This window comes from Barbus barbus, assembly GCF_936440315.1.
Source record: "Barbus barbus genome assembly, chromosome: 43".
NCBI classification, from domain to species: Eukaryota; Metazoa; Chordata; class Actinopteri; order Cypriniformes; family Cyprinidae; genus Barbus; species Barbus barbus.
Window position 1 is genome coordinate 23,248,397 of NC_136721.1, and position 27,053 is coordinate 23,275,449.

The 27,053-nt window shown below is 34.8% G+C and overlaps 1 protein-coding gene across 1 annotated transcript; it reads right to left on the bottom strand.

Moving 5' to 3' along the window:
- Positions 1-447: 447 nt before the first annotated feature.
- LOC306862724 (volume-regulated anion channel subunit LRRC8A) lies at positions 448-25,722 on the bottom strand. The gene is made up of 7 exons (XM_079405656.1): positions 25,619-25,722; positions 11,825-12,524; positions 9,980-10,588; positions 7,606-7,938; positions 6,235-6,405; positions 5,602-5,907; positions 448-2,307 (listed from the first exon to the last, which is right to left on the bottom strand). Exons 2-7 carry the CDS (start codon positions 12,512-12,514, stop codon positions 2,032-2,034), a joined length of 2,385 nt encoding a protein of 794 aa, XP_079261782.1. The 5' UTR covers positions 12,515-12,524; positions 25,619-25,722; the 3' UTR covers positions 448-2,031.
- Positions 25,723-27,053: the final 1,331 nt, after the last annotated feature.

The window sequence follows — 27,053 nt, forward strand, 5'->3', positions numbered from 1 at the left end:
TGAAGCAAAAACTGTGTTTTTAAGACATAAATCCATCCAGACATTTTAAGTTTAAAAATTACAAATCCATAATATTGCTTTCTGCAGTGAAAAAGTTGGTCTGAATCAGGAGAGAAATATGGATACACCAAGCACTGTTTATAAGTGAAAACAGTCCAAAACACGTCTAAACAAATATGTGGGTGGATTTTGATGTGAGAAACTTTTACTGGTGATGGACTGAAGTCTCTTTTTTGGGGAGTGAACTATTCCTTTAAATGGGTTATCATTTTTGGACCACATGATTTAGGAGTTTCTCTTTTTCAGTGTTTTATATTGTTTACTTTTATATTTGCATCATCTAGGCCAATAATTTCTGAATTAACCTTGTGTTATGCAAAACCAACTGCAGCAAATGCTTAAAAATAACGACCCATCTCTGTGAAAAATATGAAAAAAAACACATTTGAATGTTTATCAGAACGCTTTACTTGGTTTTGTTTAAAGCCATACGGTGTACATTAGGCAATCTTCCGAACAAATAAAAATCATAAAATAAAATCATGTGAACACATACATATAAAAAAGATACATTAACACATAGGATTGTTTTTCTTGCAAACACATGAACAGTTTGCATGAGTCCGTGCTTTCTTTTTGTTCTTTCTCTTTTTTTTTGTAAAATTATAAAACTTATAAACGCAAAATGTTCACTTTATCTTTGAGATGAGCTCCAACATACAGCTCAGAGAGAGATAAGGCCATGATAGTATGGGAACGTCGCTTCGACAAAAGTCATTATGACGCCATCACTCCCTTTGAGAAGTCGACCAATGGGATGCGACGTGCAGGTCACATGATCCAAATGGGAGTCAGACCGAAAGGTAAAAGTTTGTTCTTTCAAGTGTTTGAGTTCATCTTTGTGCAGAGTGGAGTGTAAGATTTCAGCAAGACATTTGTGGCATCATATTCATAGTCTTTAAAAGCATATATAAGTAGTAGATTTTGTATATGACCTTTTTTGGCATTTAATTCTGTGGGTATTGGCTTTAAAATGTACATTTTACGTATTCGATAACTCGGGTGGCACATTCATAAACAGTCGACTCTTCCCTGATTGGACGCAGCCGCTAAGTAAATAATGCACAAACCACATATTGCTTGTTATATCTATTCATTCCCATAATGCCACTGCTTTAACATAGGCACTGGCATTCACATGTTAACCATGTAGTCATCGTTTATATGCATGCCCCTCCGTGCCTGTAGGGGGCAGCACACAAATGACTTGACCTTACAAAAAAGTGTGTGTATGAGAACGTGTTTGAGTGAGTGTATCAGTGTATGTTTCTAAGCACAGATGGCACTGTACTGTCCACAACTTCCCTTCATACAGAGAAGAAACGTTATCGCCCAAATAAAAAGAACTAAATTTTTTTTTTAAAAATGAGCATTGAAAGCAGAACGACCACTTAGTTTACCCCAAAAAAGAAAATTGGCTGAAAAATGTCTCACCGTCAGTATATCAAAGATGTAGATGAGTTAGTTTCTTCATCAGATCTGGAGAAGTGTAGCACTAAATCACTTGCTCACCAATGGATGCTCTGCAGTGGATGGGTGCCGTCAGAATGAGAGTCCAAACAGCTGATAAAAACATCACAATAATCCACACCACTCCAGTCCATCAATTAACATCTTGCTTTTGGCTAAAATATAAGTCCATAATCCATAATATTGCTTTCTCCTGTGAAAACATCATCTGGACTGAATTAGGAGAGAAATGTGCACAGATCAAGCACTGTTTACAAGCAAAAATGTATTAAGTTAACTGGAGTGGTGTGGATTATTGTGATGTTTTTATCAGCTGTTTGGACACTCATTCTGACGGCACCCATTCACGGCAGAGGTGAGCAAATGATGCAATGCTACGTTTCTCTAAATCTGATGAAGAAACAAACTCACCTACATCTTGGATGGCCTGAGGGCGAGTACATTTTCAGCAAATGTTCATTTTTTGGGTGGACTATGCCTTTAAAAGTTCCTCTGCTTCGCTCAGGCTTGTTCTTTTTCGGTTCTCCACAGCTGCTCCTTGACCTCCGGCGGCAGGGTGTTGAAGAGGTCCTCTTCTACGATCAGCCCGGAGCGCTTGAGAAGGCGACACTCGGAGAGCTCCACCGGTAATCCCTCCAGCCGGTTTCCGCGGAGCTCCAGCTGCATGAGGCCGGTTAACTCTCCGAAACGTGACGGCAGCGCCGTAAGGCAGTTATTTCCCAGATTCAGCGTCCGCAGCTTCTTACACTGGAACAACTCGGGTGGCAGCGCCTCAATCTGAAACGGAGAAAAACATGGTTCACACACAAGCGCTGTGATATGATTCTCTTTCATTAGTGTGTAAAATGTAATCTAATTAAAACCACAATAAATAAATAAATACAATAAAACTAAATATTCCCTTTATTATGTATAATGCACAGGTCTCTGTGTGTTTTTGAACACTAGTTTTCTGCAATAGAAGTTTATTACACACACTATTTTTTTCAGTTTTGACCAGAAAATATCTATTTTTATAAACTACATACACTTTATTGTACATGTTTATGAAAATGTAGTTAAAAACAATTTTTTTTTCTTTTTTATGTCTATATACGTAGTTTATTTTTTTATTTTAGATTTTATTTTTCAGTTATTTAAAGTTTAGCGGAAATAAAATAAGTTTATTTTTTAAATGGATTTTTTTTTTTCAGTTGAAGTTTATTGTGTCTGAAGTAAGGAAAATGTGTTTTTAAGCTTTTAGCTTTAGTTTCAGTTAACTATAATAACCCTGGTTTATATCAATGTCAATGTGACTAACAATAATAATAATAATAATAATAATAATAATAACAACAACAACTAATTACTTAGTAGTAGTAGTAGTAGTAGTAACTAAAGACCTAAATAAAAATATAAAACATTTAATTAAATTGCAGCCTTTGCTGTTTGATAAATAATACTTAGTCATATTGCAATTTTGGTTTTATTTCAGTAGCTAATAAACTATTTTCAGTTATTTTTGTTAATGGAGTAAATAATGTAAAATAAGTGTTCATCTGATCTCAAGTCATTAAGTGATGCAATCTGTGTGTTTTGTGCAGTATGTAACAGTAATGTACAGTCAGATGATCAGGTGTCTTGCTCAGGGTTTATTTTGTGATAACAGCCAACTGATTGATATGAGAAACCCAAAACCAGCAGAGCCACGCAGGCAATAGCTTGTGTGGCAAAACAGTCAGTTATCCAGTTTATCTGCCATTATGCAAAAATATTTGACCGCAGAATGTCACGACTGACCAATCAGAATCAAGTATTTCAGAGAGCCATGTAATATCATCTACGTAATAAAGGACGTGCCCCATTTAAAGCCACTCGCTCAGCAGGGTGGAGACCCAGGAAACATATTATACACAGGAAAACCAATTATCTCCAGAGTAAGCGGCTAATTTTGTCCCACACACACACACACACACACACACACACACACACACACACTCTCTCTCTAAAAAAAGCAAACATGTGCATCTAGTTACCGTCCACCTTGATTCTCAACAAATAACACAAATTACACAACTCATCTCGATAACGAGCTAATGAAAGAACCGGGAAGGTTGTGTGTGTGTGTGTGTATATATATAAGTGCACACACTCCTCGATAGGAGATCCCATAAAGCCGCTATTTTCAGAGACATGCCACACACGCTCTCCAACATGCCCATTACTAAAAACAAGAAAAACTCAAAACCCGTCAAACTCAAAACACATGAGAGACACAGGTTGTGTGTGTTGCATCAATGTTTCTGGACTTTATGTCTGTACGTTCCCTGTTGACTCGCATTCAAAGAATCCAGATCAAACAAAACAACGGTGCTAATGCCGCTTACGCCCCAGAGACAGCTCTGATGGGCGTCTGAGGGATAGGTATGCGTAAGACGTGATTCGAGGGTGTGGAAAGACTGGAGCTGCTGAAAAACCAGGCTTTAATACAGCAAACAGGATTTCCCAAAGCACAACTGGAGACGGCTTTCTGAGACATTGTCACTGGCACTGTGAGTTTGCAGAGGACTGTGGAGGATTGCCGTCCTGAAACACCACAGACACGCTAACTCATATTACAAACCTCAAAAATATTTGCTATGATTGCCCTAATTGTAATTTAATTAGAGTTAACTAGCATTACATAGCTGTTTACTACTGCAATCATTTTCAAAAGGATGCGTTACCTACAACAGTAAGTAAAAACAACGACTAAATGGCAATTTTGCTAATGGGCGACATTAATCAATATGTCTGCACAGCTTAAGTGACGCCAGCTAAAAAGTTAATTTAGATGCGAGCAAGTTAGTACATAATAAAAGATTATGAAAACATTTTCGTCTTTGGTATAACAAACTTATGAATCATTCACAATAACACCAGGAACATACTGAAGTATTAAAGAACTTGTATTGACTTTATAGCATCAGGGAATTTTATTTGATTTTCCTAAATAAATAAATAAAAAAATTAAATATAAATTACATTAATTCATACACATATATATATGTGTATGAATGAATAGTTGGACTAATCCTATTACTTTTGTAAAATAAAAGAGCTTAAAGTGTGTGAAATATAATGTTCTCAGTGCCACTGCACTCAACAAGGCAACCCAAACGACGTAACAGGCAACATGCTGTCTGCCCAGTGATAACCTCCCCTTGCTGGCGTGTGTTGTATCAGATATTGTCAAAAACATCAATTATTGTCAATATTAAGAGGATTTGCATTTTTAATTAATGTAGGCCTGTTACATTCTTATTTCTATAAGGCCTATTATTATTATTATATGAAGTTACTTTTATTATTAAATTAAAATTACAATTAATTTGCCCTGCAATATTACCGCATAACTGACGCGCTGCGAGGATAACAAAAGACTAGGCTATTTACTCCTCAATTAAAATGTTTTAAAAAAGGTCTTTTAAAAGAGGTCTACTATACAACGAATAAATCAAATATTAACACTGCAGTCATCAATAAATATCAATAAAATAAAAAGCTTGAGCCTATTTCTAAACAACCGACTTTCAAAAACAACCATATTAAGAGAATAAATGAAAACAGTTAGCTATATACCGTTATCAGCATATGTTGAAGTAGATTTGTCTCGTTGTCTCAGCGTCAGATGCCGAAAGCTCCGTCATTACGTTTTTATTTTCACTTTCTGCATAGTGATTAAGACGTCCACTGGCATAACTCTTGCACAAAGTTTACATGTTGCTTGTGTGATATCCATTGGCTCGCTTTCATGGTTTAAAACAGAAATATTTCCAACATTCCCTTCGTAATTGGATAATAAAGAACTATTTGGCATAAAAGAAAATATATATATTTTTTTATAATTTTATCAATAATTTTGACGTATACATTGTATTTTTGGCTATTGCTACAAATATACCCCTGCTACTTATGACTGCTTTTGTGGTCCAGGGTCACATATAGCACATCTGCAGTTTTACAGGGAAAGATAAACTCAGATCTGAGGGACTCTCACAGGAATGTGAGGTGACGTGTACGTGCAAGTCTGCACATTTATGCTCAACTCACTCTGTTGGCCGTCACCGCAAAGTACTGCAGGTTCTGCAGGAAGCCGATGTCCGCAGGGATGCTGGTCAGGTTGTTGTGGCTGAGGTCCAGGTAACGCAGCTTCCTGCAGAAGAAGAGCTGGGCAGGAATCTTCTCGATCTTGTTCCTGTTCAGGTAGAGGCGCTCCAGGTTGGTGAGGGTGCCGATCTGGATGGGGATGTAGGCGATCTGATTGTACCAGAGCTTGAGGCACACCAGTCTGTGGAGATGCTGGAAGCTGATGATCTCCTCGATGGTCTTCAAGTTGTTGTCTTTCAGATCGATCTCCTACAGACAGAAGTTGATGTGCATGTCAGAATAAGTGAACAGAGCTTGTTCGAGCATGAAAATACCTGTGGTAAGATGCCAAGCATTAAGAAATGTACAGCATTTATACAACGCAGACACTTAATAATCTGGATTTACATGCATTTACATTGCAAATGATTGCATCTTTTAAAATAACAGCAAAAAAGGCTCAAATATTACCTAATTTGATGATGCCAAATTCAACAATTCAAATGAAACTTTCTATAATGTATGAAAATACATTATGGCCCAAGCATAGGCATTATGCAACGTTTTGGTGCTGCTAGATGGAGGAGGACTGATGACCTGTAGATTGTGCAGGCTGAATATGGAGTGCGGGATCCGCTCTAGATCACAGCGCAGCAGCTCCATCTCCGTCAGGTTCACCATCTTCTTCAGACTGTTCAGAACCATCAGTTTGGTCCCTTCGTTATTGATGGAGAGCTTCTGCAGGTGAACGCCAACATCCGTCACCACCTGCAGGAGGAAAGATGCGCTGGAATCATTATTTGGTCCTAAAGGAGTTATAAAACACAATTCTGTGTGAATATATTCAGCTGTTAGATTATAAACTGCTCCAGAGGTAAGAATATTAGGATGATTATTAGAATTTCCACATCGGTCTTATATTTTCACTTTTTTATGTAGTAAATTATATATAAATACATTTTAACATTTTGTTCTGAATATTTACAAAAATACCTACAATACGCATAAAACACCAACATACCTACCGAGTATCACAATGCATAAATACAGAAGCTAATTTTATAATTTATAATTTCCTTCAGATTATCTCTGAAGGAAAGAACAATTTATTAAATACAATATAAATAATATGCATTCATATATAATTATCTATATAATTTATTATATATACACTATACTTATTATTAACATTATATAATAATATTACATTTATTATATGAATTTTAATTATATAAATTCATACAATTATATAAATATTTTAAGTTATATAATTATATCTTGTGTAGAATATTTGAATACAAATATTAAAAAATACAGTCTACAATATTGTATCAATTATATTATTAAATGTTAATTAGAATTTTTATTATTTAAATATTTTTAGTTATACAATTATATAGGATATATTTTGTATACACAATTTTATTATAAAATAACAAAAATACTGTATATATAATATTATATCATAATTAAATTGTTAATTAAATTTTTTTAGTTTATACTAATTTTTAGTTTATATATTATACATACATATATATATACATATATATATATATATATATATATATATATATATATATATATATATATATATACACACACACACACACGCACACATTTCTTTTCTATTACATACATAATATTATAAATAACTTTTTTTTTAACCAAAAGATAAAAATGATTTTATAAAAAATATTTATACAATATTTTACAATAAAATATTTTATACAGTACTATATTATTGATATATATATATATATATATATATTAACAATGTATTTCTACATTATTTAAATTACAAACCATTTAAATTATACATAAATTATGTATATATTTATACTTTTTTTTGCCTTTGCACTGATAAACCAAGCACAACAAGACTAGGAACATGTAATAAGAAAGTAAATAATTTTGACATCATGCCTTTCTGAATGCACTGATGAATTTCTGAGAGTAATATCATCTCACCTGAGGCAGTTTAGTGAGGTTGCTTTTCAGCCGCAGGACCTTGAGCCTCTTGAGCTCCCGCAGGCCGTCGATGACGATGAATCGGTTGTTATCTGCGCTGAGGTTTCCAGTCAGATGAAGCTCACTGAGGTTCTTGAGGCTGTAGATCCACAGTGGGATCTCCTTAATGTCTGTGAACTTTATGTGTAGTGATTTGAGGTTCTCGCGGAGGAAGGCCAGAGCAGGAGCCTCGATTTTAGCCGGCGTGTGGTAAAGCCACATCTCCCTCAGGTTAGACAGCTGTGCGATTATGGGCGGGATCGTAACATCAGGGATCAGCTCCAATTTCAGCACCTGCAGGCAACACAGAGAGTACATTTACCTGCAGTTCAAGCAACTAGTGGTGTGTGACTGGGCAGGGCTATCTTTTTTTGACCAATAGCATAGAGGATATTATTCCAGAAACCTCATTATTTTTGCAATTCCATTTGGTGACATCATTGGCAAAGAAATGACACACTTTGCCTTTAAGAATTAAAAAGCTGACAGAAAAAAGCAAGCCAGGGAAGGAAAGGAAACAGCTCTAACTTCCTTACAGACTCATCTTACTGCAGGCGAGCGGTTACTTAAGGGGAAGCTGAATTGGACTCGAGTGTAAGGCTGCGTGATTTGGGGGAAAAAACTGAACTACGACTTTATTTAATTTTTTGCCAAATTATACAGCCCTACAAATTGTCTGTTTTAATAATTAATTTAAAATAATAATAATAATATTTTCAATTACTTATTTAAATAAATTAATTGTAGGGCTGCATAATTGGTCAGTCATTTGGTGAATTCCTCAATATGACTATAAAACACTAATTTAAATAAATCAAATAATTAAAAGTATTTAAATATTAGTAGTATTATTATAATTATTTTAAAACATTTCATTTATTTAAATTAATTGTTTTTAGGGCTTTATAATTAGACCAAACATTTGGTGATTATATCAATATGACTATAAAACAACAACATTAATAATAATAAATATCATTATTTTAATTTATTTAAATAAATTAGGGCTGGTAAGCAATTCAAATTTTTTATCTAATTAATTACATGATGTGGCGATTAATTAATCTAATTAATCACAAATTAATCGCACATCAAATTTGTCTGAGAAATTACTCCCAAAAGATCATTTAAAGTCATTGTTGTGTAAAGCATCCAACAGACATTACAAAAAGTAGCTTCAGCAAGAAATATTTAGTTTGATCAAATTTATTACATATACTCTTTTAGACCATGAGCGTGAGTAAATGATGACAACGTCAATTTTGAGTGGGTGAACTATACCTTTAATCATTTATTTTATTAATTTTATTATTATTACTATGGAAATATGAAATTATTGCACATATTAATTTTGATGTGTGAACTGTGCAACCCTGTGATTAGTGAGGAACGTGGAAGCGTGACGGAGAGAGGACTAAATAAAAACCACCGGTCACAAAACAAGGATCTGTAAAGAAAAATGTCAGAGGATTTCGAAGGAAGCCAAGAGGAGACTGGTTTTCCTTTGCTAAAGTAAGGAAACTTTGCTACCTTTGCTCCTGTAAACAAACTCATGAGACCAGCGTATCTCAAAGGTGCGCAACGCATACTTCCTACGTCATCCGGCGGAATGACAGTCAGCGGAAGTGAGAGAAAAGTGTTTATAACGTTTTAAATAAGCATATTTTTCTTACAAAAACGCATGGATTCGCTACAGGAGGCCTTTAATCACCCCCGGGAGCCGTGTGAGGCATGTTTTATGATGGATGCGCTTTATTTGACTTCTTTTGGACTGTTGAACAAAAACACCTGCACAGTGCCATTATAAAGCTTGGAAGAGCAAAAACTATTTTTAATATAACTCCAATTGGATTCTGAAAGAAGAAAGTCATGGGCTAATTTTAATTTTTGGCCGAACTAACTAACTCTTTAAATATCCATTCAGTAGGAGTTTTACATATGTGACCCTGGACCACAAAACCAGTTATAAGGGTCAATTTTTCGAAAAGGGGACAATATTTGGCCGAGATTTTAAACTATTTGAAAATCTGGAATCTGAGGGTGCAAAAAAATCTAAATATTGAGAAAATAGCCTTTAAAGTTGTCCAAATGAAGTTTTTAGCAATGCATATTACTAATCAAAAAAAAAGTTTTGATATATTTGCAGTAGGAGATTTACAAAATATCTTCATGGAACATGATCTTTACTTAATATCCTAATGATTTTTGGCATAAAAGAAAAACTGATAATTTTGCCCCATACAGTGTATTTTTGGCTATTGCTACAAATATACCCCAGCGACTTAAGACTGGTTTTGTGCTCCAGGGTCACATATACAAACGCTGGCGCACACACCTCCAGCTCGACCAGGTCGAACACTGTGTCCGGGATGCCGCTCAGCATGAAGAGGTGCAGCTCCAGCTTCTCCTGCGAGTTTTTGGTTATCCTCTGTCGGAGTTTCTCCAGAGTCCATTCGTTATTCAGGTTCAGCTGCCGCAGTTTGTTCTCGCTGACCTCTGACAGAAAGACGGCGAAGCGCTTGGAGTACAGCGGGTCGTACTGATCGATCATGTGCAGCATGAAGGCGAAGTCGTTCTTGACGTCGGGGATGTCGCTGTAGCTGCTCTCCTCGCGGATGGACTCGAAGGAATAGCGCTTTAGCGAGCGGCTGATGATCCAGTAGAGCGTGTACATGCAGATGAGGCCGTAAACCACCACCAGGCTGATGTAGAAGCAGGCCAGGATCTTAAAGAGCGTGGCCAGAGGATGGGCGCAGTGGTACGTGTGATAACCGGTCAGCCGCTCGATGTCCACGGTGCACGGCATGCTGAACTTGATGTGGTGGACGTAGTACATGGTGTAGCAGATAATGATGATGAACTGGATGACTTTGATGATGACTTGGCGGATGTAAAGACGGTGAACAATGTCGCCCTCCTCCACGTGGATACGGAACTTCTTCACCTGAAAAGAGAGAAGGATGAGATGAGACTATATATTCAGAACATTTGGGCTCCGTTCCAAAACCTAGTGGACTACCTCCTTGTCCACCACCTACATAGACAGCATCCTTCAAAGGCATCCTAACTGAAAAGTTAACAATGTGACAAATAAAATGAAATTAAACACATTTTTTTCATATTTATCAATAACTGTTTTATTTAGTAGTATATGAAAAAATTATACTTTTAAGATGATAAATATATAAATAATATTAATATATAAAATTATATTTAATATTAACAAATATTTTTCAGCGTTGGATTAAATAACTATTTTATTTATTAGTATATGAAGTAAGCAAAAATTTACAATAATTTATTAAATATATTAATATATGAATTTATATTTAATAATATTTACAAAAAAATTAGCATTGGACAAAATAACTATATTTTATTTATTAATATATTAAGTAAGCATTAATGTATACATATATTTATTAAATATATAGTAATATATGAATATGTATTTATTAGATCTATTTAGCTATTATTTTTAGCATTGTATATAATAAGAATTATTATATATATATATATATAAATTATAAAATATGTAACAATATTTATCAATAATTTCCTGCATTGGCTGAAATATGAAATGTACAAATTATAAATATATTTACTAAATATATATTAATATATATACACATTTATGCAATAATATTTATAAATAATTTTGAATTATGTATAAGTATACATTTGTATATGAATAAGTATAAATTCTAAATATATTTATTAAATATATATTAATACATAGTTATCTATATAATAATATTTATCAATACTTTTTGATAAATTATTTTATTAGTATATGAAGTCAATATATAAGTAAATTTTTAATATTTTTATTAACTGTTTATATAAATATTTACATAACATTATTAATCGATATTTCAGAATTGGTTGAAATAGGTATATTTTATTTATTAGTATATGAAGCATTAATGTTCATAAATACATTCATATTTAGGCATATTTAAATCACAATACAAATCTATGATTGCACTCTACACTAATGCTGCCATTGAATTTAGCCAAAAGAATGCTTTTTGGAGGAATAGATTCTAAAAAGTGCACCTACGATGCCTTGAAACGCTCACTACAGAGGCAGCTCACTAGGTTTTGGAACACAGCGCTGTTCACTAGACGTCCCGCTTGTGATTTGAGAGCAACTCTTGAATAAATCATATGCACACACCTTCTCAAACAGCGCTTTGGCCTGCTCTCCTTCCTTCTTATCCAGGACGCCCGTCTCCGAACGGTCCACAATGCCCTGCTCGATGCGGGACTTGGTCCTCTGCAGCATGGGAACGCTTGCCTCCACATCCTGGTCGCTGATGCCAGAGGTTTTCTTATCCATCGAGCCGTTCATCTTCCCCGCCGGCTTCGGGTCGCTCTCCTCCACCACCGTCTCAGAAAGCGCGCGCGTCGTCCATGGCGAGTCGAAACACTTCAGCAGGATCGACACAAAATGCTCCAGCTTCGAACTGGTCCGCGGAAACTTAAACCAGAAGTTACTACATGCTAGGAAGATAAGCGTGTGCAGCAGCACCAGATACGGGAAGTACTTTGCGAACCAGTGCAGCTTGTTTTCGTAACACACGGCGTCCACGTAGTTGTACTGGTGTCGGTCGAGGTCGTACTGGATGCCCTTGGGCTCGGTGTTGAGCGGCACGCTGACGTTGAGTTGTTCGCAGGTCTGGTTGACGACCCATTTGCACGGCAGGCAAATCATTTTGTCCTGCGTGACCTGCAGCGTGCCACCGAACACCGCGATCATCAGCATGACGATGGAGATGTAGTCTGTGAACACGTCCCACCATGGTTTCAGAATCCGATACGCCGGTTGTGTATCAGCAAAGTATCGCAACTCAGTGATGGGAATCATGACAGTTTACCTGAGAAACAGAGACAACCAAGAAATGACAAACTGTAAGTGACAGGCCAATAATCAAATATTCTCAACCTTTTGCAAATAGTAATTTCCTCCTAAGAATAAAATAAAATAATTAATGAATAAATAATTAAATTGAAAAATAAATGTTTTGCATAGGCAGGGTCATTTCTATGCCTTTCACGTCATTCATTCTCAACATTCTGCAAAAGGTCTAAAATAAAATAAAAATAAAATATTTTGCATGAAGTAATGATTCTCAACATTTTGCAAAAGGTCTATCTAAAATTAAAATAAAACTTAATTTAAAAAAACTTATTTTGCATGAAGTAATGATTCTCAATCTTTTGCAAAAGGTAATTTCTACCTAAAAACAAAATAAAAAAGTTAAATATTATAAAATATTTTAATATTATAAAAACAATTTTAAGTGTTTGTATGATTCTCAACCCTTTGCAAAAGGTAATTTCTAAAATAAAATAAAATAAAACAAACAAATATATAGAAATATTTTTATTAAGGTTTTCATATTCTCAATCTTTTGCAAAAGATAGTTTCTGCCGAAAAATAAAATAAATAAAACATAGATAAAATAAATAAATACTAAATTATATATTATAACAAATAAGTTAATTTAATTAATAGATTAATTTCCAAGCCTTTCATATCATTATCAAACATTTTGCAAAAGATAATTGCTACCTAAAAATTAATGAATGAATGAATATATTCATTTTATTTCCTACTAGCCTTTCATTTCATTCTCATCCTTTTGAAAAAGGTTATTTTTGCGAACAAACAGGGTAATTTCTAAGCCTTTTCTTCTCCTTGATCAAAAGATAATTACCTGTAAATAAAATACAATAAAATTAAAATATTTTGCAAAAAGACAATGAAACCATTTGTGCATTGTGAGAGTGGCATTATTTTCATGACTATCAAGCACATTCATAACTCCCTTAAAAGACAAACATTTTTCCCCTTGGAATAACATTCACTGTTACATTGTTCACGGAGAGACCTGGAATGCTAAAATGGTAAACAGACAAAAAACAAGAAGTAAAAAAACCTACAGAAAGCCTTTTAACTGTGTGAGAAAACACGTGTTCTAATGACCTTTAACCCTGTTCTATCTGCTGCTCCTTTCACTTCACACACAGAGTTCCCTTAATTGAGTCTCCTATCTTTCTCTTACAGTAACCGCAGTCTTACAGTCAGAGCTCAGACCATGGACACAGGAAGCGGCTGGAATGAGTCAGCAAACCATCCTCAGCTGTGCGTGTTTGCAGGAGTACAGTTACAGAGGACAAGAAAACTCCATTAAATCTCACACACACACACACACACACACGTCCCACAAAATCAGAGCTGTGCCTAATTTTAGCACTAGCAGGCATTTTCAAGGTACATATGATGCATGTACACACACACACAGTTGTGTGGTTAATTCCAGCAGAGCGCTTGACTTTATAAAGGCTGTTTATGACTAGTCTGGGGACTGATGTTTTGGAGGCACAACATCATTAGGGTTGCCAGATTGGAGCTGAGAATTACCAACAGCTGCCGTGTCTGCTATGAGCCAAATAAAAAAATTGCCCCAAATCATAGCTTGCTGAAAACAGGATGTAATGAAATACTGTTTCTGATGGATCTGTGAACATTATTCTTCAAAAAGCAGAGCAAGATTTCAAAAGAATGTATGAAATGATTAAAAAGATGATACGCAAGTTGAAAAAGTGTCTGCCACGTGTGTAAACGCTCATGCATTTTCATCCAATATTGCCCAATTCCTTCCTGTTTTCAAAAGTTTGGTTGCTAAAAAAAAAATTCAGTTTTTGAAAGATGTCTCCTCTGCAAGGCTGCATTTATTTGATCAAAAATACAGCAAACACTGAAATATTATTACAATTTAAAATAACTGTTTTCTCTTTGAATATATTCTAAAAATGAATTACTCCAGTCTTCAGTGTCACATGATCCTTCAGAAATCATTCTGATATGCTGATTTACTGCTCAAGAAACATGTCTAATTATTATCAGTGCTGAAAACAGCTACTTATTGTTTGTGGAACCCGTGATACATAATTTTTAAGTATTCTGTGATGAAGCTCAAAAGAACAACATTTATTGAAATTGATTTTCTTGTAACTTAAAATATAAAACTCTTACTGACTCCAAACTTTTGAACCTTAAAGTATAATAATGATATTTTTATATAACATTTACTATTCAGTAATATTTATTCTTTAGTAAAAAGTGACATAGAACCAGCAAAGATGGTAATTTGAGCATCATTTTTACATAGAGTATGCTGCAAAGTGGGTATTATTATTGTGAAATACACAATTTTAGTGACTTAGGACACAAACCCATGACTATGACTATTCAACCTTTCTTGATGATTGTGCATTAACAGAATGAATGCTTAAAAAAAATGAATGTTGTCTTCTGAAAAAGCCGTGTGTGAGGAACAGACCAAAATGGCAATTCTATACAAAAGGGTTTGAATAGCAGACACAAGCATTAGGAGACCAATAAAACGGGGAGGTGAAAGGGAGAGGAGAGGAGTTTATTAGCTGGGGAAAAGGCTAATAGAACACAAGTGAAGAGATGAAGAAAGAAAGAGTGATATAATGAGGCACCCAGACAGATAATTCATCATTTCCTACCCTTAATCAATCAATCCAGCATTTAGACGACCACCACAGACACCAAACAACCGTCAGTGACTCACTACAGATCGAGAACCGCTCCGGCTAACATCTATACTTAGAGTCGGAAAGGCTGGGAATTTTCCGTTTGGGATTCAGGAGCTGGAGTGAAAATGCAGAAAAGGCCCCTGCAATTGTTTATTGAGAGACCTTGTAAAAATTCCACGTTGGGCTGAAATGACTCCAAGTTAGAGCACCTCGGTTTCAAAACATCCTCAACTGGAGTATACGGCATGGTCAAAGATTAGATGCTTTAAAATAGTATATTGCTTTGCTTATTTAGGTAAACATGTTAAGATAAAGCCATCTGGCTTTATTAACTGAAACGCATATATATAACCATTTTTATCCGAAACAGACTCTCTGCCTATGTGGGGCCCCTTTAAGGAGTTATGAGCCAATTAAAATCTGGTTAGAGGTGTGCTGTTATTATACTAAAACAGCAAAAACCTCTCGTAAACTCAAGTCATTTCTAGAGAATAGAATATCACAGACACTTGAGGGTGAATGCTTTGACTTGGACTAGTAAGAGTGTTATTTATATAATAGTATTATTCATATTTTGAATTAATTTTTAAGTTTCCATTTTAATTTTAGTTTAAGTAATTTTGTTAGTTGTTTGTCATTTTTATTTATTTTTTCATATTGGTTATATAAGGCCCGTTCACACCAAGGACGATAACTATAAAGATAACGATATTAGCGCCCACACCAGCGAGTGATATCCTCAGTTTATTCCAAGTGCACACGCGTCTGCCACTTTAAATTCTCAAGCTCATGATAGTAGGGAAAAACTTTCAGGAAAAATCATTCTGGAAGTGATTCCAACGATATCGTTTCTCTGTGCCTTTATCGTTATAGTTGTGATGTGGACTCTGCTATTATTTAATATTGAGAATGATTTTTAGAACTATATCTTTATCTTTATAGTTATCGTGCTTGGTGTGAACGGGGCTTTACAATGGAACTTTTAAGTTAACGTTAATTTTAGTTTGTTTAGTCATTTTGCCATTGTCATTAGTATTATTTTAAATATTTCAGTTTGGATTGATAAGTCTGTAGTTTAAAACAATTATGTATTTAATTTAGTTTAAATTATGTACTTTTGTTACATTCATTTGTCATTTCTATTGATTTATTTATTTAAATTTTTTCAAGTTAAACCTAAGTTTTCATTTTAATTTAATTTTAAGTTTAGTAATTTTGTTCCATGATTTTTTTATTTTTAAATTTAAATTTATTTTCGCTTTTTTTTTTTTTTTTTTTTTTTTTTTTCAGTTTTAGTACTTCAACCAAAACTTCACTTAGTTGTCAAGGTAACTAATTTTTCAAATTTTTACTTTAGGTTTTTCATCTAATTGGAAAAAGACTGGTGGTGAAATATTTTTACACTGCTGTTTACTTTATTTCAGCTTTATTTCTATTAACAATAACAGTTTTAGTTTACAATAACAACACTAGCAACCATATGCAAACAAAATACCAATATGCCAAAACCACTTAGAAAACTTTACAAACCCTATAGAATATATCCACAACACCCTATTTACATGAACACCTCCTTATCTCCCAAACACACATTCTCTTTGCAGAATATTCACACGAAGATAAAAACATACTTCACAACTAACTATTCACACTAAAATTCAGACAATCCATATGGATAAAAAAAAAAGAAAAGTGCACTGAGATTTCTGAACACGTCCCGAGTCTCAGCTGAAAGTCTATTAACAATTAACAAACAACCTTCGTACACAGAGACACAAACACTTCACATATACACACAAACTGCCTCCCTCACAAAGCTGGAAGTACTTTAATAAACTTCAAGTATTCCAAAAGCATCATCTAAACAGACAATTTCCTCATATCCTTCAGAAAGTAAACAAGACTGTGTGTGTGCGTGTGTGTTGAGGATCAGTTTCTTTCCTTTAGGAGCGTTTGGAGACGTGTTGTTTTAACACAAGGCCCGCTGAGAGTGTTAGTCTCCGTCCGGCTCCTCACACTGTCTGCCGATCCAGTCTAGACCAGCGCTGGCCGTCCATGAGACGTCTGTTCCATCACAATAACCTTTAGCAAACACACACACACATTTCCCCCATTTACTGTGTGCTTGTTTGAGATAAAAGCCTTTCTTTGAATGTAATTACACTTGACATTTCCCTCCTCATTCTGGATTCCACACTAAACAAACCATTCTTCATCACAGTAATGAGGGTAATACTTCATACTGCAAAAAATAGCTCAGTTCTTTCCCTCATGATGTACGTTAAAGTTATAAATACTTTCATAAAGTAAACAGTTTTGACTTCTCTCATGACCTCCAGAAAGCAACGTCATCTCACCGAAAAAAGCTCATCAGCAGGAAAAATGGAACAAGCTGAGAGAGAAACTGTATTCTCGGTGTATGTTCCTATTTCTCTGAATCTGAACATTATGTCAAAATAACAGACGGTTAGATTGTTGTGCATTATAGTCTGTGCTCCCTTGAGTCGCCAACAAATACAGGACAAGAAATGAGACTTCAACATCAGAATATGGCAGAATATCCTCTATAATGGAAATGCTAAATCACTATATGGCCAAAAAAATGTTATAGTGGAACATCTTGATCACTATATGGCAAACAACAACAAAAAACTTCTATAAAGGAACATCTTGATTACTTTATAATAGAACATCTTAATATCTTTGTGGTAGTGTTGTCACGATACTGGAATTTCTAACTTCGATACGATACCTTGAAAAATATCGATACTCGATACCATTTTCGATACCACGGAGAAAAAAACTGCCACAATATTAAGGGGGTAATTTTTTTAATTTAAAGATAAATGTAACAAGTCGAGAACATGCGGTATATTTTACATGAACAAAAAAATGTCTTGAGGTACTGCATTTGTTGATTTATTTATTAATCTTTTATTAATCTTAGTTAAATGTTAATTGAAACTAACGTTTACTAATACATGTACTAATTAAAATCCAAAGTTCTATTTGTTGATATTCTCATTTGCTTCATAACCAAAATATTTCCAGATATAGGGCCCTATGAAATCCGTTTTATTTTTCCCCAAATTCCGTTTGATTTTTTTCTACATTCAATTTTTTCCGTTTGAATTTTTCTGGACTCTTTTTTTTTTATGGTCAAATTAAATGCTATTAATCTAAAAGCATGTCTAATTCATTAAAATCATGAAAATTATACAATTTAACATTTCATTTATTAAAAGTGTAACAAAAATGACATGTTTAGGGCCGTATGAAATGTTTTATTTTTTTCTCACCTTATGTTTTATTGTTACCAAATTCTGTGTTTTAGCATGTCTATTATTTGAATGCATACAAACAATTTTTATTTATTATTACAGTAGCCTTATGAAATGTGTTTTCCCCCTCAGAAATTCTGTGTTGTGTATTTAAATTTTACTGGATATCAGATGAAGGCATAAAACTATTTTAATTAATTTATATTTAAATTAATGAAAATTAAACACTTAAATGTTTGGCAAATGAAGGGGATTTACTATTGAAATTAAAATATTTTGTGATTATTTCTTTTTAAAAAATTAACAGTAGTAGTAAGTAGTAGTATTATGTACATTCTACTAAATAATAGTAATATAGCCTATTTCTGGCACACGGTCTTTAATAGGCTGAGTTAAACCGAACTTTTATTTTGACGGGTTGCCGTGAATACTTTTAAAGTTCTGTTTGTGTATGATATGACGCTAGTTTTACTCAAATTAAACGGTAAAATGCTCGTAAAGTGCCTCTCAGATCAGTTCTGGAGATATTGTTGATGTATTTATGTCCTCATTGAGACGGCAGACGCTGAAATCACCGCGAGCGCCACATTAGTAAACACAACCGCACGTGCAGCACATTCACACAGAGACGCGCAGAACATGCAGGATTCATATTTAAATCAACTTTTGCAGCTTAATATTCACAGATACTAGTCCATATCGCGATTTGATTTAAGTGTAATGACCTACTTTTGATTAATTCATCCAAACTTTGACAAATTCCGTGACATTCCGCTGTGAATTCCGTGCGCGTTCTCTGCATCGAGGAGATCATAGATCCCTACAGATAGCGCTCCTGCTGTGTTCTTTAACAACCAGAGCAGTCATCTTTCTATTCACTTCACTTTTGCTATTTAACCAGAGCAAAGGAGGTGAGTGCGGTCACGTGTGGTGCTTGTCCACGTGCCTTTGGAGAGAAGTGAAAGTGACAGCTCGGCTAGTATCGGTGTATCGATACTTCGGGAAATTAATATTGGTACCGTTCAGATATTTCAGTATCGATATTTATCGAAATATCAATATTTTTGACAACACTACTTTGTGGCAAAGAACATTCTATTATGGAACATCTTGACTACATGGCAAAAAACATTTTATAACAGAACATTTTGATCACTAAATAACAAATAACATTCTATAATGGAACATCATGATCACAACATGGCAAAAACCATTTCATAATAGAACATCTTAATCACTTTATGGCAAAGAACCTTTCTATAATGGCATGGCAAATAATTTTATAATTCATTTTATATTATGGAACATCTTGGTAACTATATAGCAAAGAACCTTCTATAATGGAACATCTTGATCCCTATATAGCAAAGAATCTTCTATAATGGAGCATCTTGATCCCTATATAGCAAAGAATCTTCTATAATGGAGCTTCTTGATCCCTATATAACAAATAACCTTCTATAATGGAGCTTCTTGATCCCTATATAGCAAAGAATCTTCTATAATGGAACATAATAGTCACTACATGGCAAACAATTTCATAATGGAACATCTTGACATGGCAAAAATCATTTTATAAATCATTTTATAAATGGAACATCTTGATAACTATAGCAGAAATCCTTCTATAAGGTAACATCTTGATCACTGCATGGCAAAAAAAACTTTAATAATGGAACATCTTTATCACTTTATGGAGAAGAACCTTCTATAATGGAACATCTTGATCCCTATACAGCAAATAACCTTCTATAGTGGAGCTTCTTGATCCCTACATAGCAAAGAACCTTCTATAATGGAACATCTTCATCCCTATATAACAAAGAACCTTCTATAGTGGAGCTTCTTGATCCCTATATAGCAAAGAACCTTCTATAATGGAACATCTTGATCCCTATATAGCAAAGAACCTTCTATAATGGAACATCTTCATCCCTATATAACAAAGAACCTTCTATAGTGGAGCTTCTTGATCCCTATATAGCAAAGAACCTTCTATAATGGAACATCTTGATCCCTATATAACAAAGAACCTTCTATAGTGGAGCTTCTTGATCCCTATATAGCAAAAGAACCTTCTATAGTGGAGCTTCTTGATCCCTATATAGCAAAGAACCTTCTATAATGGAACATCTTGATCCCTATATAGCAAAGAACCTTCTATAATGGAACATCTTGATCCCTATATAGCAAAAGAACCTTCTATAATGGAACATCTTGATCCCTATATAGCAAAGAACCTTCTATAATGGAACATCTTGATCCCTATATAGCAAAAGAGCCTTCTATAGTGGAGCTTCTTGATCCCTATATAGCAAAGAACCTTCTATAATGGGACATCTTGATCCCTATATAGCAAAGAACCTTCTATAGTGGAGCTTCTTGATCCCTATATAGCAAAGAACCTTCTATAATGGGACATCTTGATCCCTATATAGCAAAGAACCTTCTATAGTGGAGCTTCTTGATCCCTATATAGCAAAAGAACCTTCTATAGTGGAGCTTCTTGATCCCTATATAGCAAAGAACCTTCTATAATGGGACATCTTGATCACTATATGGCACAAAACTTTTAATAATGGAACATCTTGATCCCTTTATGGCAAAGAACCTTTTATAATAGAACATATGGATAACTATATGGCAAAAGCCTTGTATAACGAAACATATTGATCAATATATACTGTAAGAAAGAAACTTCCATGAAACATCTTGATCATTATAAATCAAAGAACCTTCTATAATGGAATATCATGATCAATACAGCAAAGAACTGAAGGCTGATAGAAATGGTTTTGTTTTTGTGGACAGCACTAGAGAGGTACAATAAAAACAATCACAACGATCCCTATGCTGTATCTAAAATAGGAAATAAATGGTAAAATACCTATCCTCCCATAAATGTATATTTGCTACTGGAAAAAACTGCACAGCATATTACAGATCATCAATACTTCGAACTCTTCTCATTAATGACGACATCTCATGACTGTATCTGACCTGTTTTAACTCACTGGCATGGTTTTAAAGCCTGTGAGTGAACACATGAAATTAACTCTTCTTCCGTACAACATTTTGTCCTGAGTGCCGTGAACTCCAGGTGCATCTCACAAACACACACAAAGGGTTTGTTGTTAAACTCACTCTCTGTTTAGCTTCCCCAAGGGCATGCTGTCCCAATCTGCTGCTAACGGTTGGTATTAAAGATGGACGCAACCCAAACACACATGATCGTGCATCATCCCCAAAACCATCACACTCTGTCCTGTCAGCAAAAGAGCTGAACAACACTCAGATACAGAGAGAGAAATTAGGTTTTAATGTGTCATCACTTACAGAAATCTGACATGATGATGTGTGTCTGTTGAAATCCTATGACTCCTCTACGGAAACGCTTTTATAATAAACGCTGGCTATTTCTCACCACTATCCTAAATCCAAGCAAGACTGACTCCAAAGTATACAGATGGAGTTAAACCACTCAAAGCAATTAAACATGTGCATTTGAGTATTAACCACACTTTCAGCAAAGCAAAGTGAAATAAAGCTCTGTTTGTAACAATTAGCACAGAGAATAATTTGCACTTATCTACTAAGCAAAAGATGCATTTACAGTAATGGGAAAAACATTACACTGAGACATTTCCACTGAGAAATGGAACGAAGCAATTCACTGATCCGAATGAAAGAATGATTCATTCACGAATCAGACATCTCTACTTTTCCCAAGACTTTCAGTAAACAATGACTATACTGACTAAACTATACTACTTCTTACAAAAAGCACTGCAAACGTATACAGGCTTTTTTTCAGTTATTTCAAAATGTCAGATTTTTTCATATTAAAATAACAGATCTATGACACTTGTTTTAGTGAATTTTATACACATATATATATATATATATATATATAATATAAATTTGATATATTTTTATTTTATGTTATATAATAAACATTTTGATTTTATATAATTAATATATTTATATTAATAGTATATAGTAGTATTATATATATATTTTCTGATTTTGCCATTTTGAAATATCTTTTTGTTAGTCTTTGATACTGACCTTATACACTATATCATTGTTTTATATAATTTTACATAACATTTTTTAATATATTATATTTAACATAATTTCATAATTTTACATGTAAAATGTTTTATAATTTGTTTTACATATATTTGATATAAAATGTGTATAGGCAGAGCCACTGAGATCTCAAAACCTGGAACAATCCAATTTGTGAATGAATCATTTTGAGAACCGGTTTAAACCGATTCACTAAACAGATCTGACTCAAAAGAATGATTCATTCACAAATCAGACATCTCTAGCTTAAATTATAGCCTGTTTCTCACAAAAAGCTATTATATGACTTCAGAAGACTGCAGTCAAGAACTACTTTTTTTTTTAATTTCTTCCATGCAAAAAAGACATTACCGTATATACAGTTTGTGCATTCGTTCTGATCCATAGTGAGTTAATGGAGTCAGATGTAGTGAGTGCCGTCCCACAGACACAGGTTTTGGGTTTTGGGTTCACACCACACTGCAATTACGGGTGTGTCCTGCTCAGATCAAGCTTGCTTCCTGGAACACATGCTTCAGCTCCAGCTAAACAAAGACAACTTCACACGCGTGGAGAAAAAACATCAGGCCCGCACTTGTTCAAAACACACATATCTCTCGCCTCAGGGTCGAACTTTAGAGCAAATACCATGTTCTAGGACAAAACAGACTAAATTACAATGAAAGCAAATGAAGGAATATAGCTGCAAGCAGCAATGACAGGGCCAAGCACATCAGCGGCAAAATTATGAGCTAAGCATAGTACGGAGCATCAGAACAACTGCAGAAATTAGTAATTGAAGCCATTTTAAGATGGCGGTGGCACCGTTATCAAATCGATGCGGTGTGTTCTGTGTGAGGTGACAATGGCACACACAAAGTTTGGTGTCAATATGCCAAAGAATTGCAGAGATACGGCCTCAAGTGTCATTTTGGCATAATGCCTCAAATTTGTTGTTGTGGTATGTGAAAACCGTTTTGTCTATCAACACAAAATCCATAACTTTTTGTCAGCATGGTCTGAAGATGATATGATTCGATTTTGCTGAAAATCGGACCAGCGGTCTAGGAGGAGTTCGAAAAAGTAGGCTTTTAAAGTAAATTAAAAGTGCAGAGAGGAAGTTTGGCTGACTATGGCAACAGTGGTATCACTGTTCTCAGCATGACCCAAGGAATATATTAATACCAGTCTCAATACAATAGGCAAAATTCACAGAAAGATATAAGCATTTATTTGAAATTTCATTATGAGTTTTGAGCACAAGGTGGCACTGTTTTGTTTCGGAGTTATAGACATATTTGTGTGTAAGTAGATGAAAAATGACTGACTGTTGAGTTTGTTTGCATTTTTGTGCCACTTACTATCAAAATTTTGGCAACTGGGTATTAGCATATCGCCGGGACGCTATGTTTCCGAATTTCCTACGGTGGTTTCGTGTCGATCGGAGTAACGGTTTCTAAGATATTGCCAGATGTTTTTTAAGCGCTAAAATGCAACATAGCACAAACCATAAGGCTAAACCTGGCAAGTTTGGTATCGATGGACTCGGCAACGATTCAGGAGTCTAAAAAGGTAACTCCTGTGAAAATATGTCAACGCCAACCAAAGTTATAAGCATGTGAAAATTTGATTTTACCACTAGGTGGCGCTGCTTCGACACTTCTCAGGCTCCTTCAGGGCATCATGCTGATGACCCATACCAAGTTTCGTAATACGTTAATGCGTTCGAAAAATATAGCATTTTACTACAAAATTCAACATGGCCGACGCCTAAAATGGCTGACATGGGAAAATTGGATATGGTTGGACTCGGCATGATGCTCCGAATCCAATGAGACCAGTGATTTTTGGCCGAACCATTCACAAGTTATAAGCAAAAATATGCCTTTTTCATATCTCCTGACCACTAGGTGGCACAGCGCCGAAACACTGCAGGTAGCCTCAGGTCATGCTTGTTATAACATACACCAAGTTTCGTGTCAATACGCCAAACCCTTGCGGAGATATAGCCTCAGATCCATTTTTGCGTGCTTTTCGGCGAATTCGTTAGTGTGGTATTCGAGACCGCTTGGACGAATCAACTTGAATTCCAAAACTTTTTGCCACCATGGTCTGTAGATGATCTGAGCAAGTTTTGGTGAGAATCGGACGAATCGTCTAGGACGAGTTCGACAAAGTAGGTTTAACGAACAATTGAAGATAGCAAAAAAAACTAAACCTTAGTCGATTTCATTCGACTCGGTTTGAGCCAAGGATTCAGAGGAAAAAATAATTATATTTTGTGGCTAACGGTTCATTTATGTAGTGTTCAGTTGCATAATGATGGTACACCATTCACCCTTCTGAGGTTTAAACCTACAACCAACAGTTTACTAGCCCAGATTTTTAACCACTAAACCACAACACATCCAGGAAGGAAGGAGCGTCTCAAAATCACTTTATTTCTACATTAAGTAGAGAAAAACACTTGCATTTTTATTTCGGAACCGGCTTTATATCAGTGTCTGTAATCTAACAGTCTAAAGCAGGGGGTTTTCAATATTTTAGATGATCTGAACCCTCAAATATCATCACTCATGCATTATTTAAAAAATCGATTATAGATGTATTATTAAGTTTTTTTTTAAAAGCATTTACTTATTTTTACACTGTTTTTCTCTGAACTTTTACCCTCTAGTGCTCCCTTGTGGGTCTCCGGACCCTTGGTCTAAGGGGCCCTATAATAAATATACATGAGGTGTTACATTAATCACATCAGATTTAGGGCTACAACACAAACACAACCACAGGAAAAACAACACACAAGCATAAGAATATAACCATAATTCATTAATTCATAGACTCATAACTTAAGGCACACAAAATGTACACACACACACACACACACACACACACACACACACAGTGCTAGGCCTGCAGTCTAATGGGTTTCCGTGGGTGGAAAATTAAAGCTTGTCTCTTTGGTCTCTTAAAAGCGTCTTGTGTTGTCGAACACACCCTAAACACACTCAAAGCCCTGAGAAACACACACAACCGGAGCGACTCACCGGCCTCGTTACTGAGTGGATCTCTGGCTCCTGTGGCGCATAACTGATACATGTCTCTCCTCCGGTCCACGATCCACAGCGGCAGCCTCACACTCCCGCAGCCCGAGGAAAGAGTTGAGGAAAGCGGATAAACCACGCCCAGGAACTGGCGTGAGCCGAACCGCCCGGGACGCTACTACGGCGAAGGCTCAGCTCATTAACATTAATGACGTAACTTTACATTAGGAGCGGTACACGCACCTGATTGGCTGATAGAGACTTTATGCGCTGTAGCAAAGACTAGTCTGATACTTAACGAATCTTTTCAATTTAATGGAGCTTTATTTGCATGGCAATAGAAAAGGGTGTCGTCAAATTTTTTTTTAATAAAAATAAAACTAGAAGTTACAGTTTATATTTTTTAAACATATCTTATATATTATTTTTGTTAGTGTGTGATATTTCCTTTATTATTATTTTTATTATTATTATTGTTGTTAAAAATAGCAAAAAGCAAATTTAAAAAGCATCTGCCAAATACATAAATGTTCTTGTTATTATTATTATTGTTGTTGTTGTTTAAAAAATTGCATGGGAAAAAAGCATCTGCCAAATGCACAAATGTAAATATTATTATTATTATTAGAATATTTATTTTATAAAACAAAATTTTATATTAAATTATTATTATTATTTTGTAATCTATAATCTGTTTCTATAATCGATTTTTTTAAAGAGAGGAATGTAATTTTAGTGTGTGGTCCTCTTCTTTAATGATATGTTTAAAATGTTATTAACCTCTGTTTTTAATTTTTTTTCCCTTTCTGTAGTGACTTTTCCTACATTAAACCAAATATAAACTATATTGCCAAAAGTATTGGGACACCCCCTTCTATTGAACAGGTTTCACTACTTTAATAATTTTCATACAAATCTTAATGTTAAAGCATATAATGATATTCTAGGGAATTGTGTGCTTCTAATTTTATAGCAACAGTTTGGACAGGACCCTTTTCTATTCTAACATGCCAGTGCCTCTGTGTATAATTCAAGGTTCAAAAAGACATGATTGATTGAGTCAGTGTGGAAGAACTTGACTGGTCTGCAGAAAGCCAGCTGAACACCTCAGGTGTGGCTTTAAATGCAGACCTTGAGCCAAAAACTCATCACCAAACACCAATGACTTGTAGACAAAAGTATTAGTACACCCCTTCTTTAGAACAGAAAAAGGCACTTCCAGTGTCTAAAATGACTTATGACTGCACCCATACAAGTCATTGGTGTTTGGTGGTGATGATTTTTTTTGGCTCAAGGTCTGCATTTAAAGTCACACCAGAAGTGTTCAGGTGGCTTCCTGCAGACTATGAAGCGTACACTGGTGATGTACCGGAGAGAAAACGGATTTCACAGTAAATTATCTAATTTTCAGCTGTAAGAAACAAAGTGTTTTAAATCT

What these genes read in the sequence shown, in the direction of transcription:
- LOC306862724 (XM_079405656.1), bottom strand. Translation starts at nt 12,514, where the DNA reads ATGATTCCCATCACTGAGTTGCGATACTTTGCTGATACACAACCGGCG. An exon ending in ACCTCACTAAACTGCCTCAG is followed by an intron (nt 6,406 to 7,605) that starts GTGAGATGATAT and finishes TTCCTCCTGCAG; the next exon opens with GTGGTGACGGATGTTGGCGT. An exon ending in TCAGCCTGCACAATCTACAG is followed by an intron (nt 5,908 to 6,234) that starts GTCATCAGTCCT and finishes TTCTGTCTGTAG; the next exon opens with GAGATCGATCTGAAAGACAA.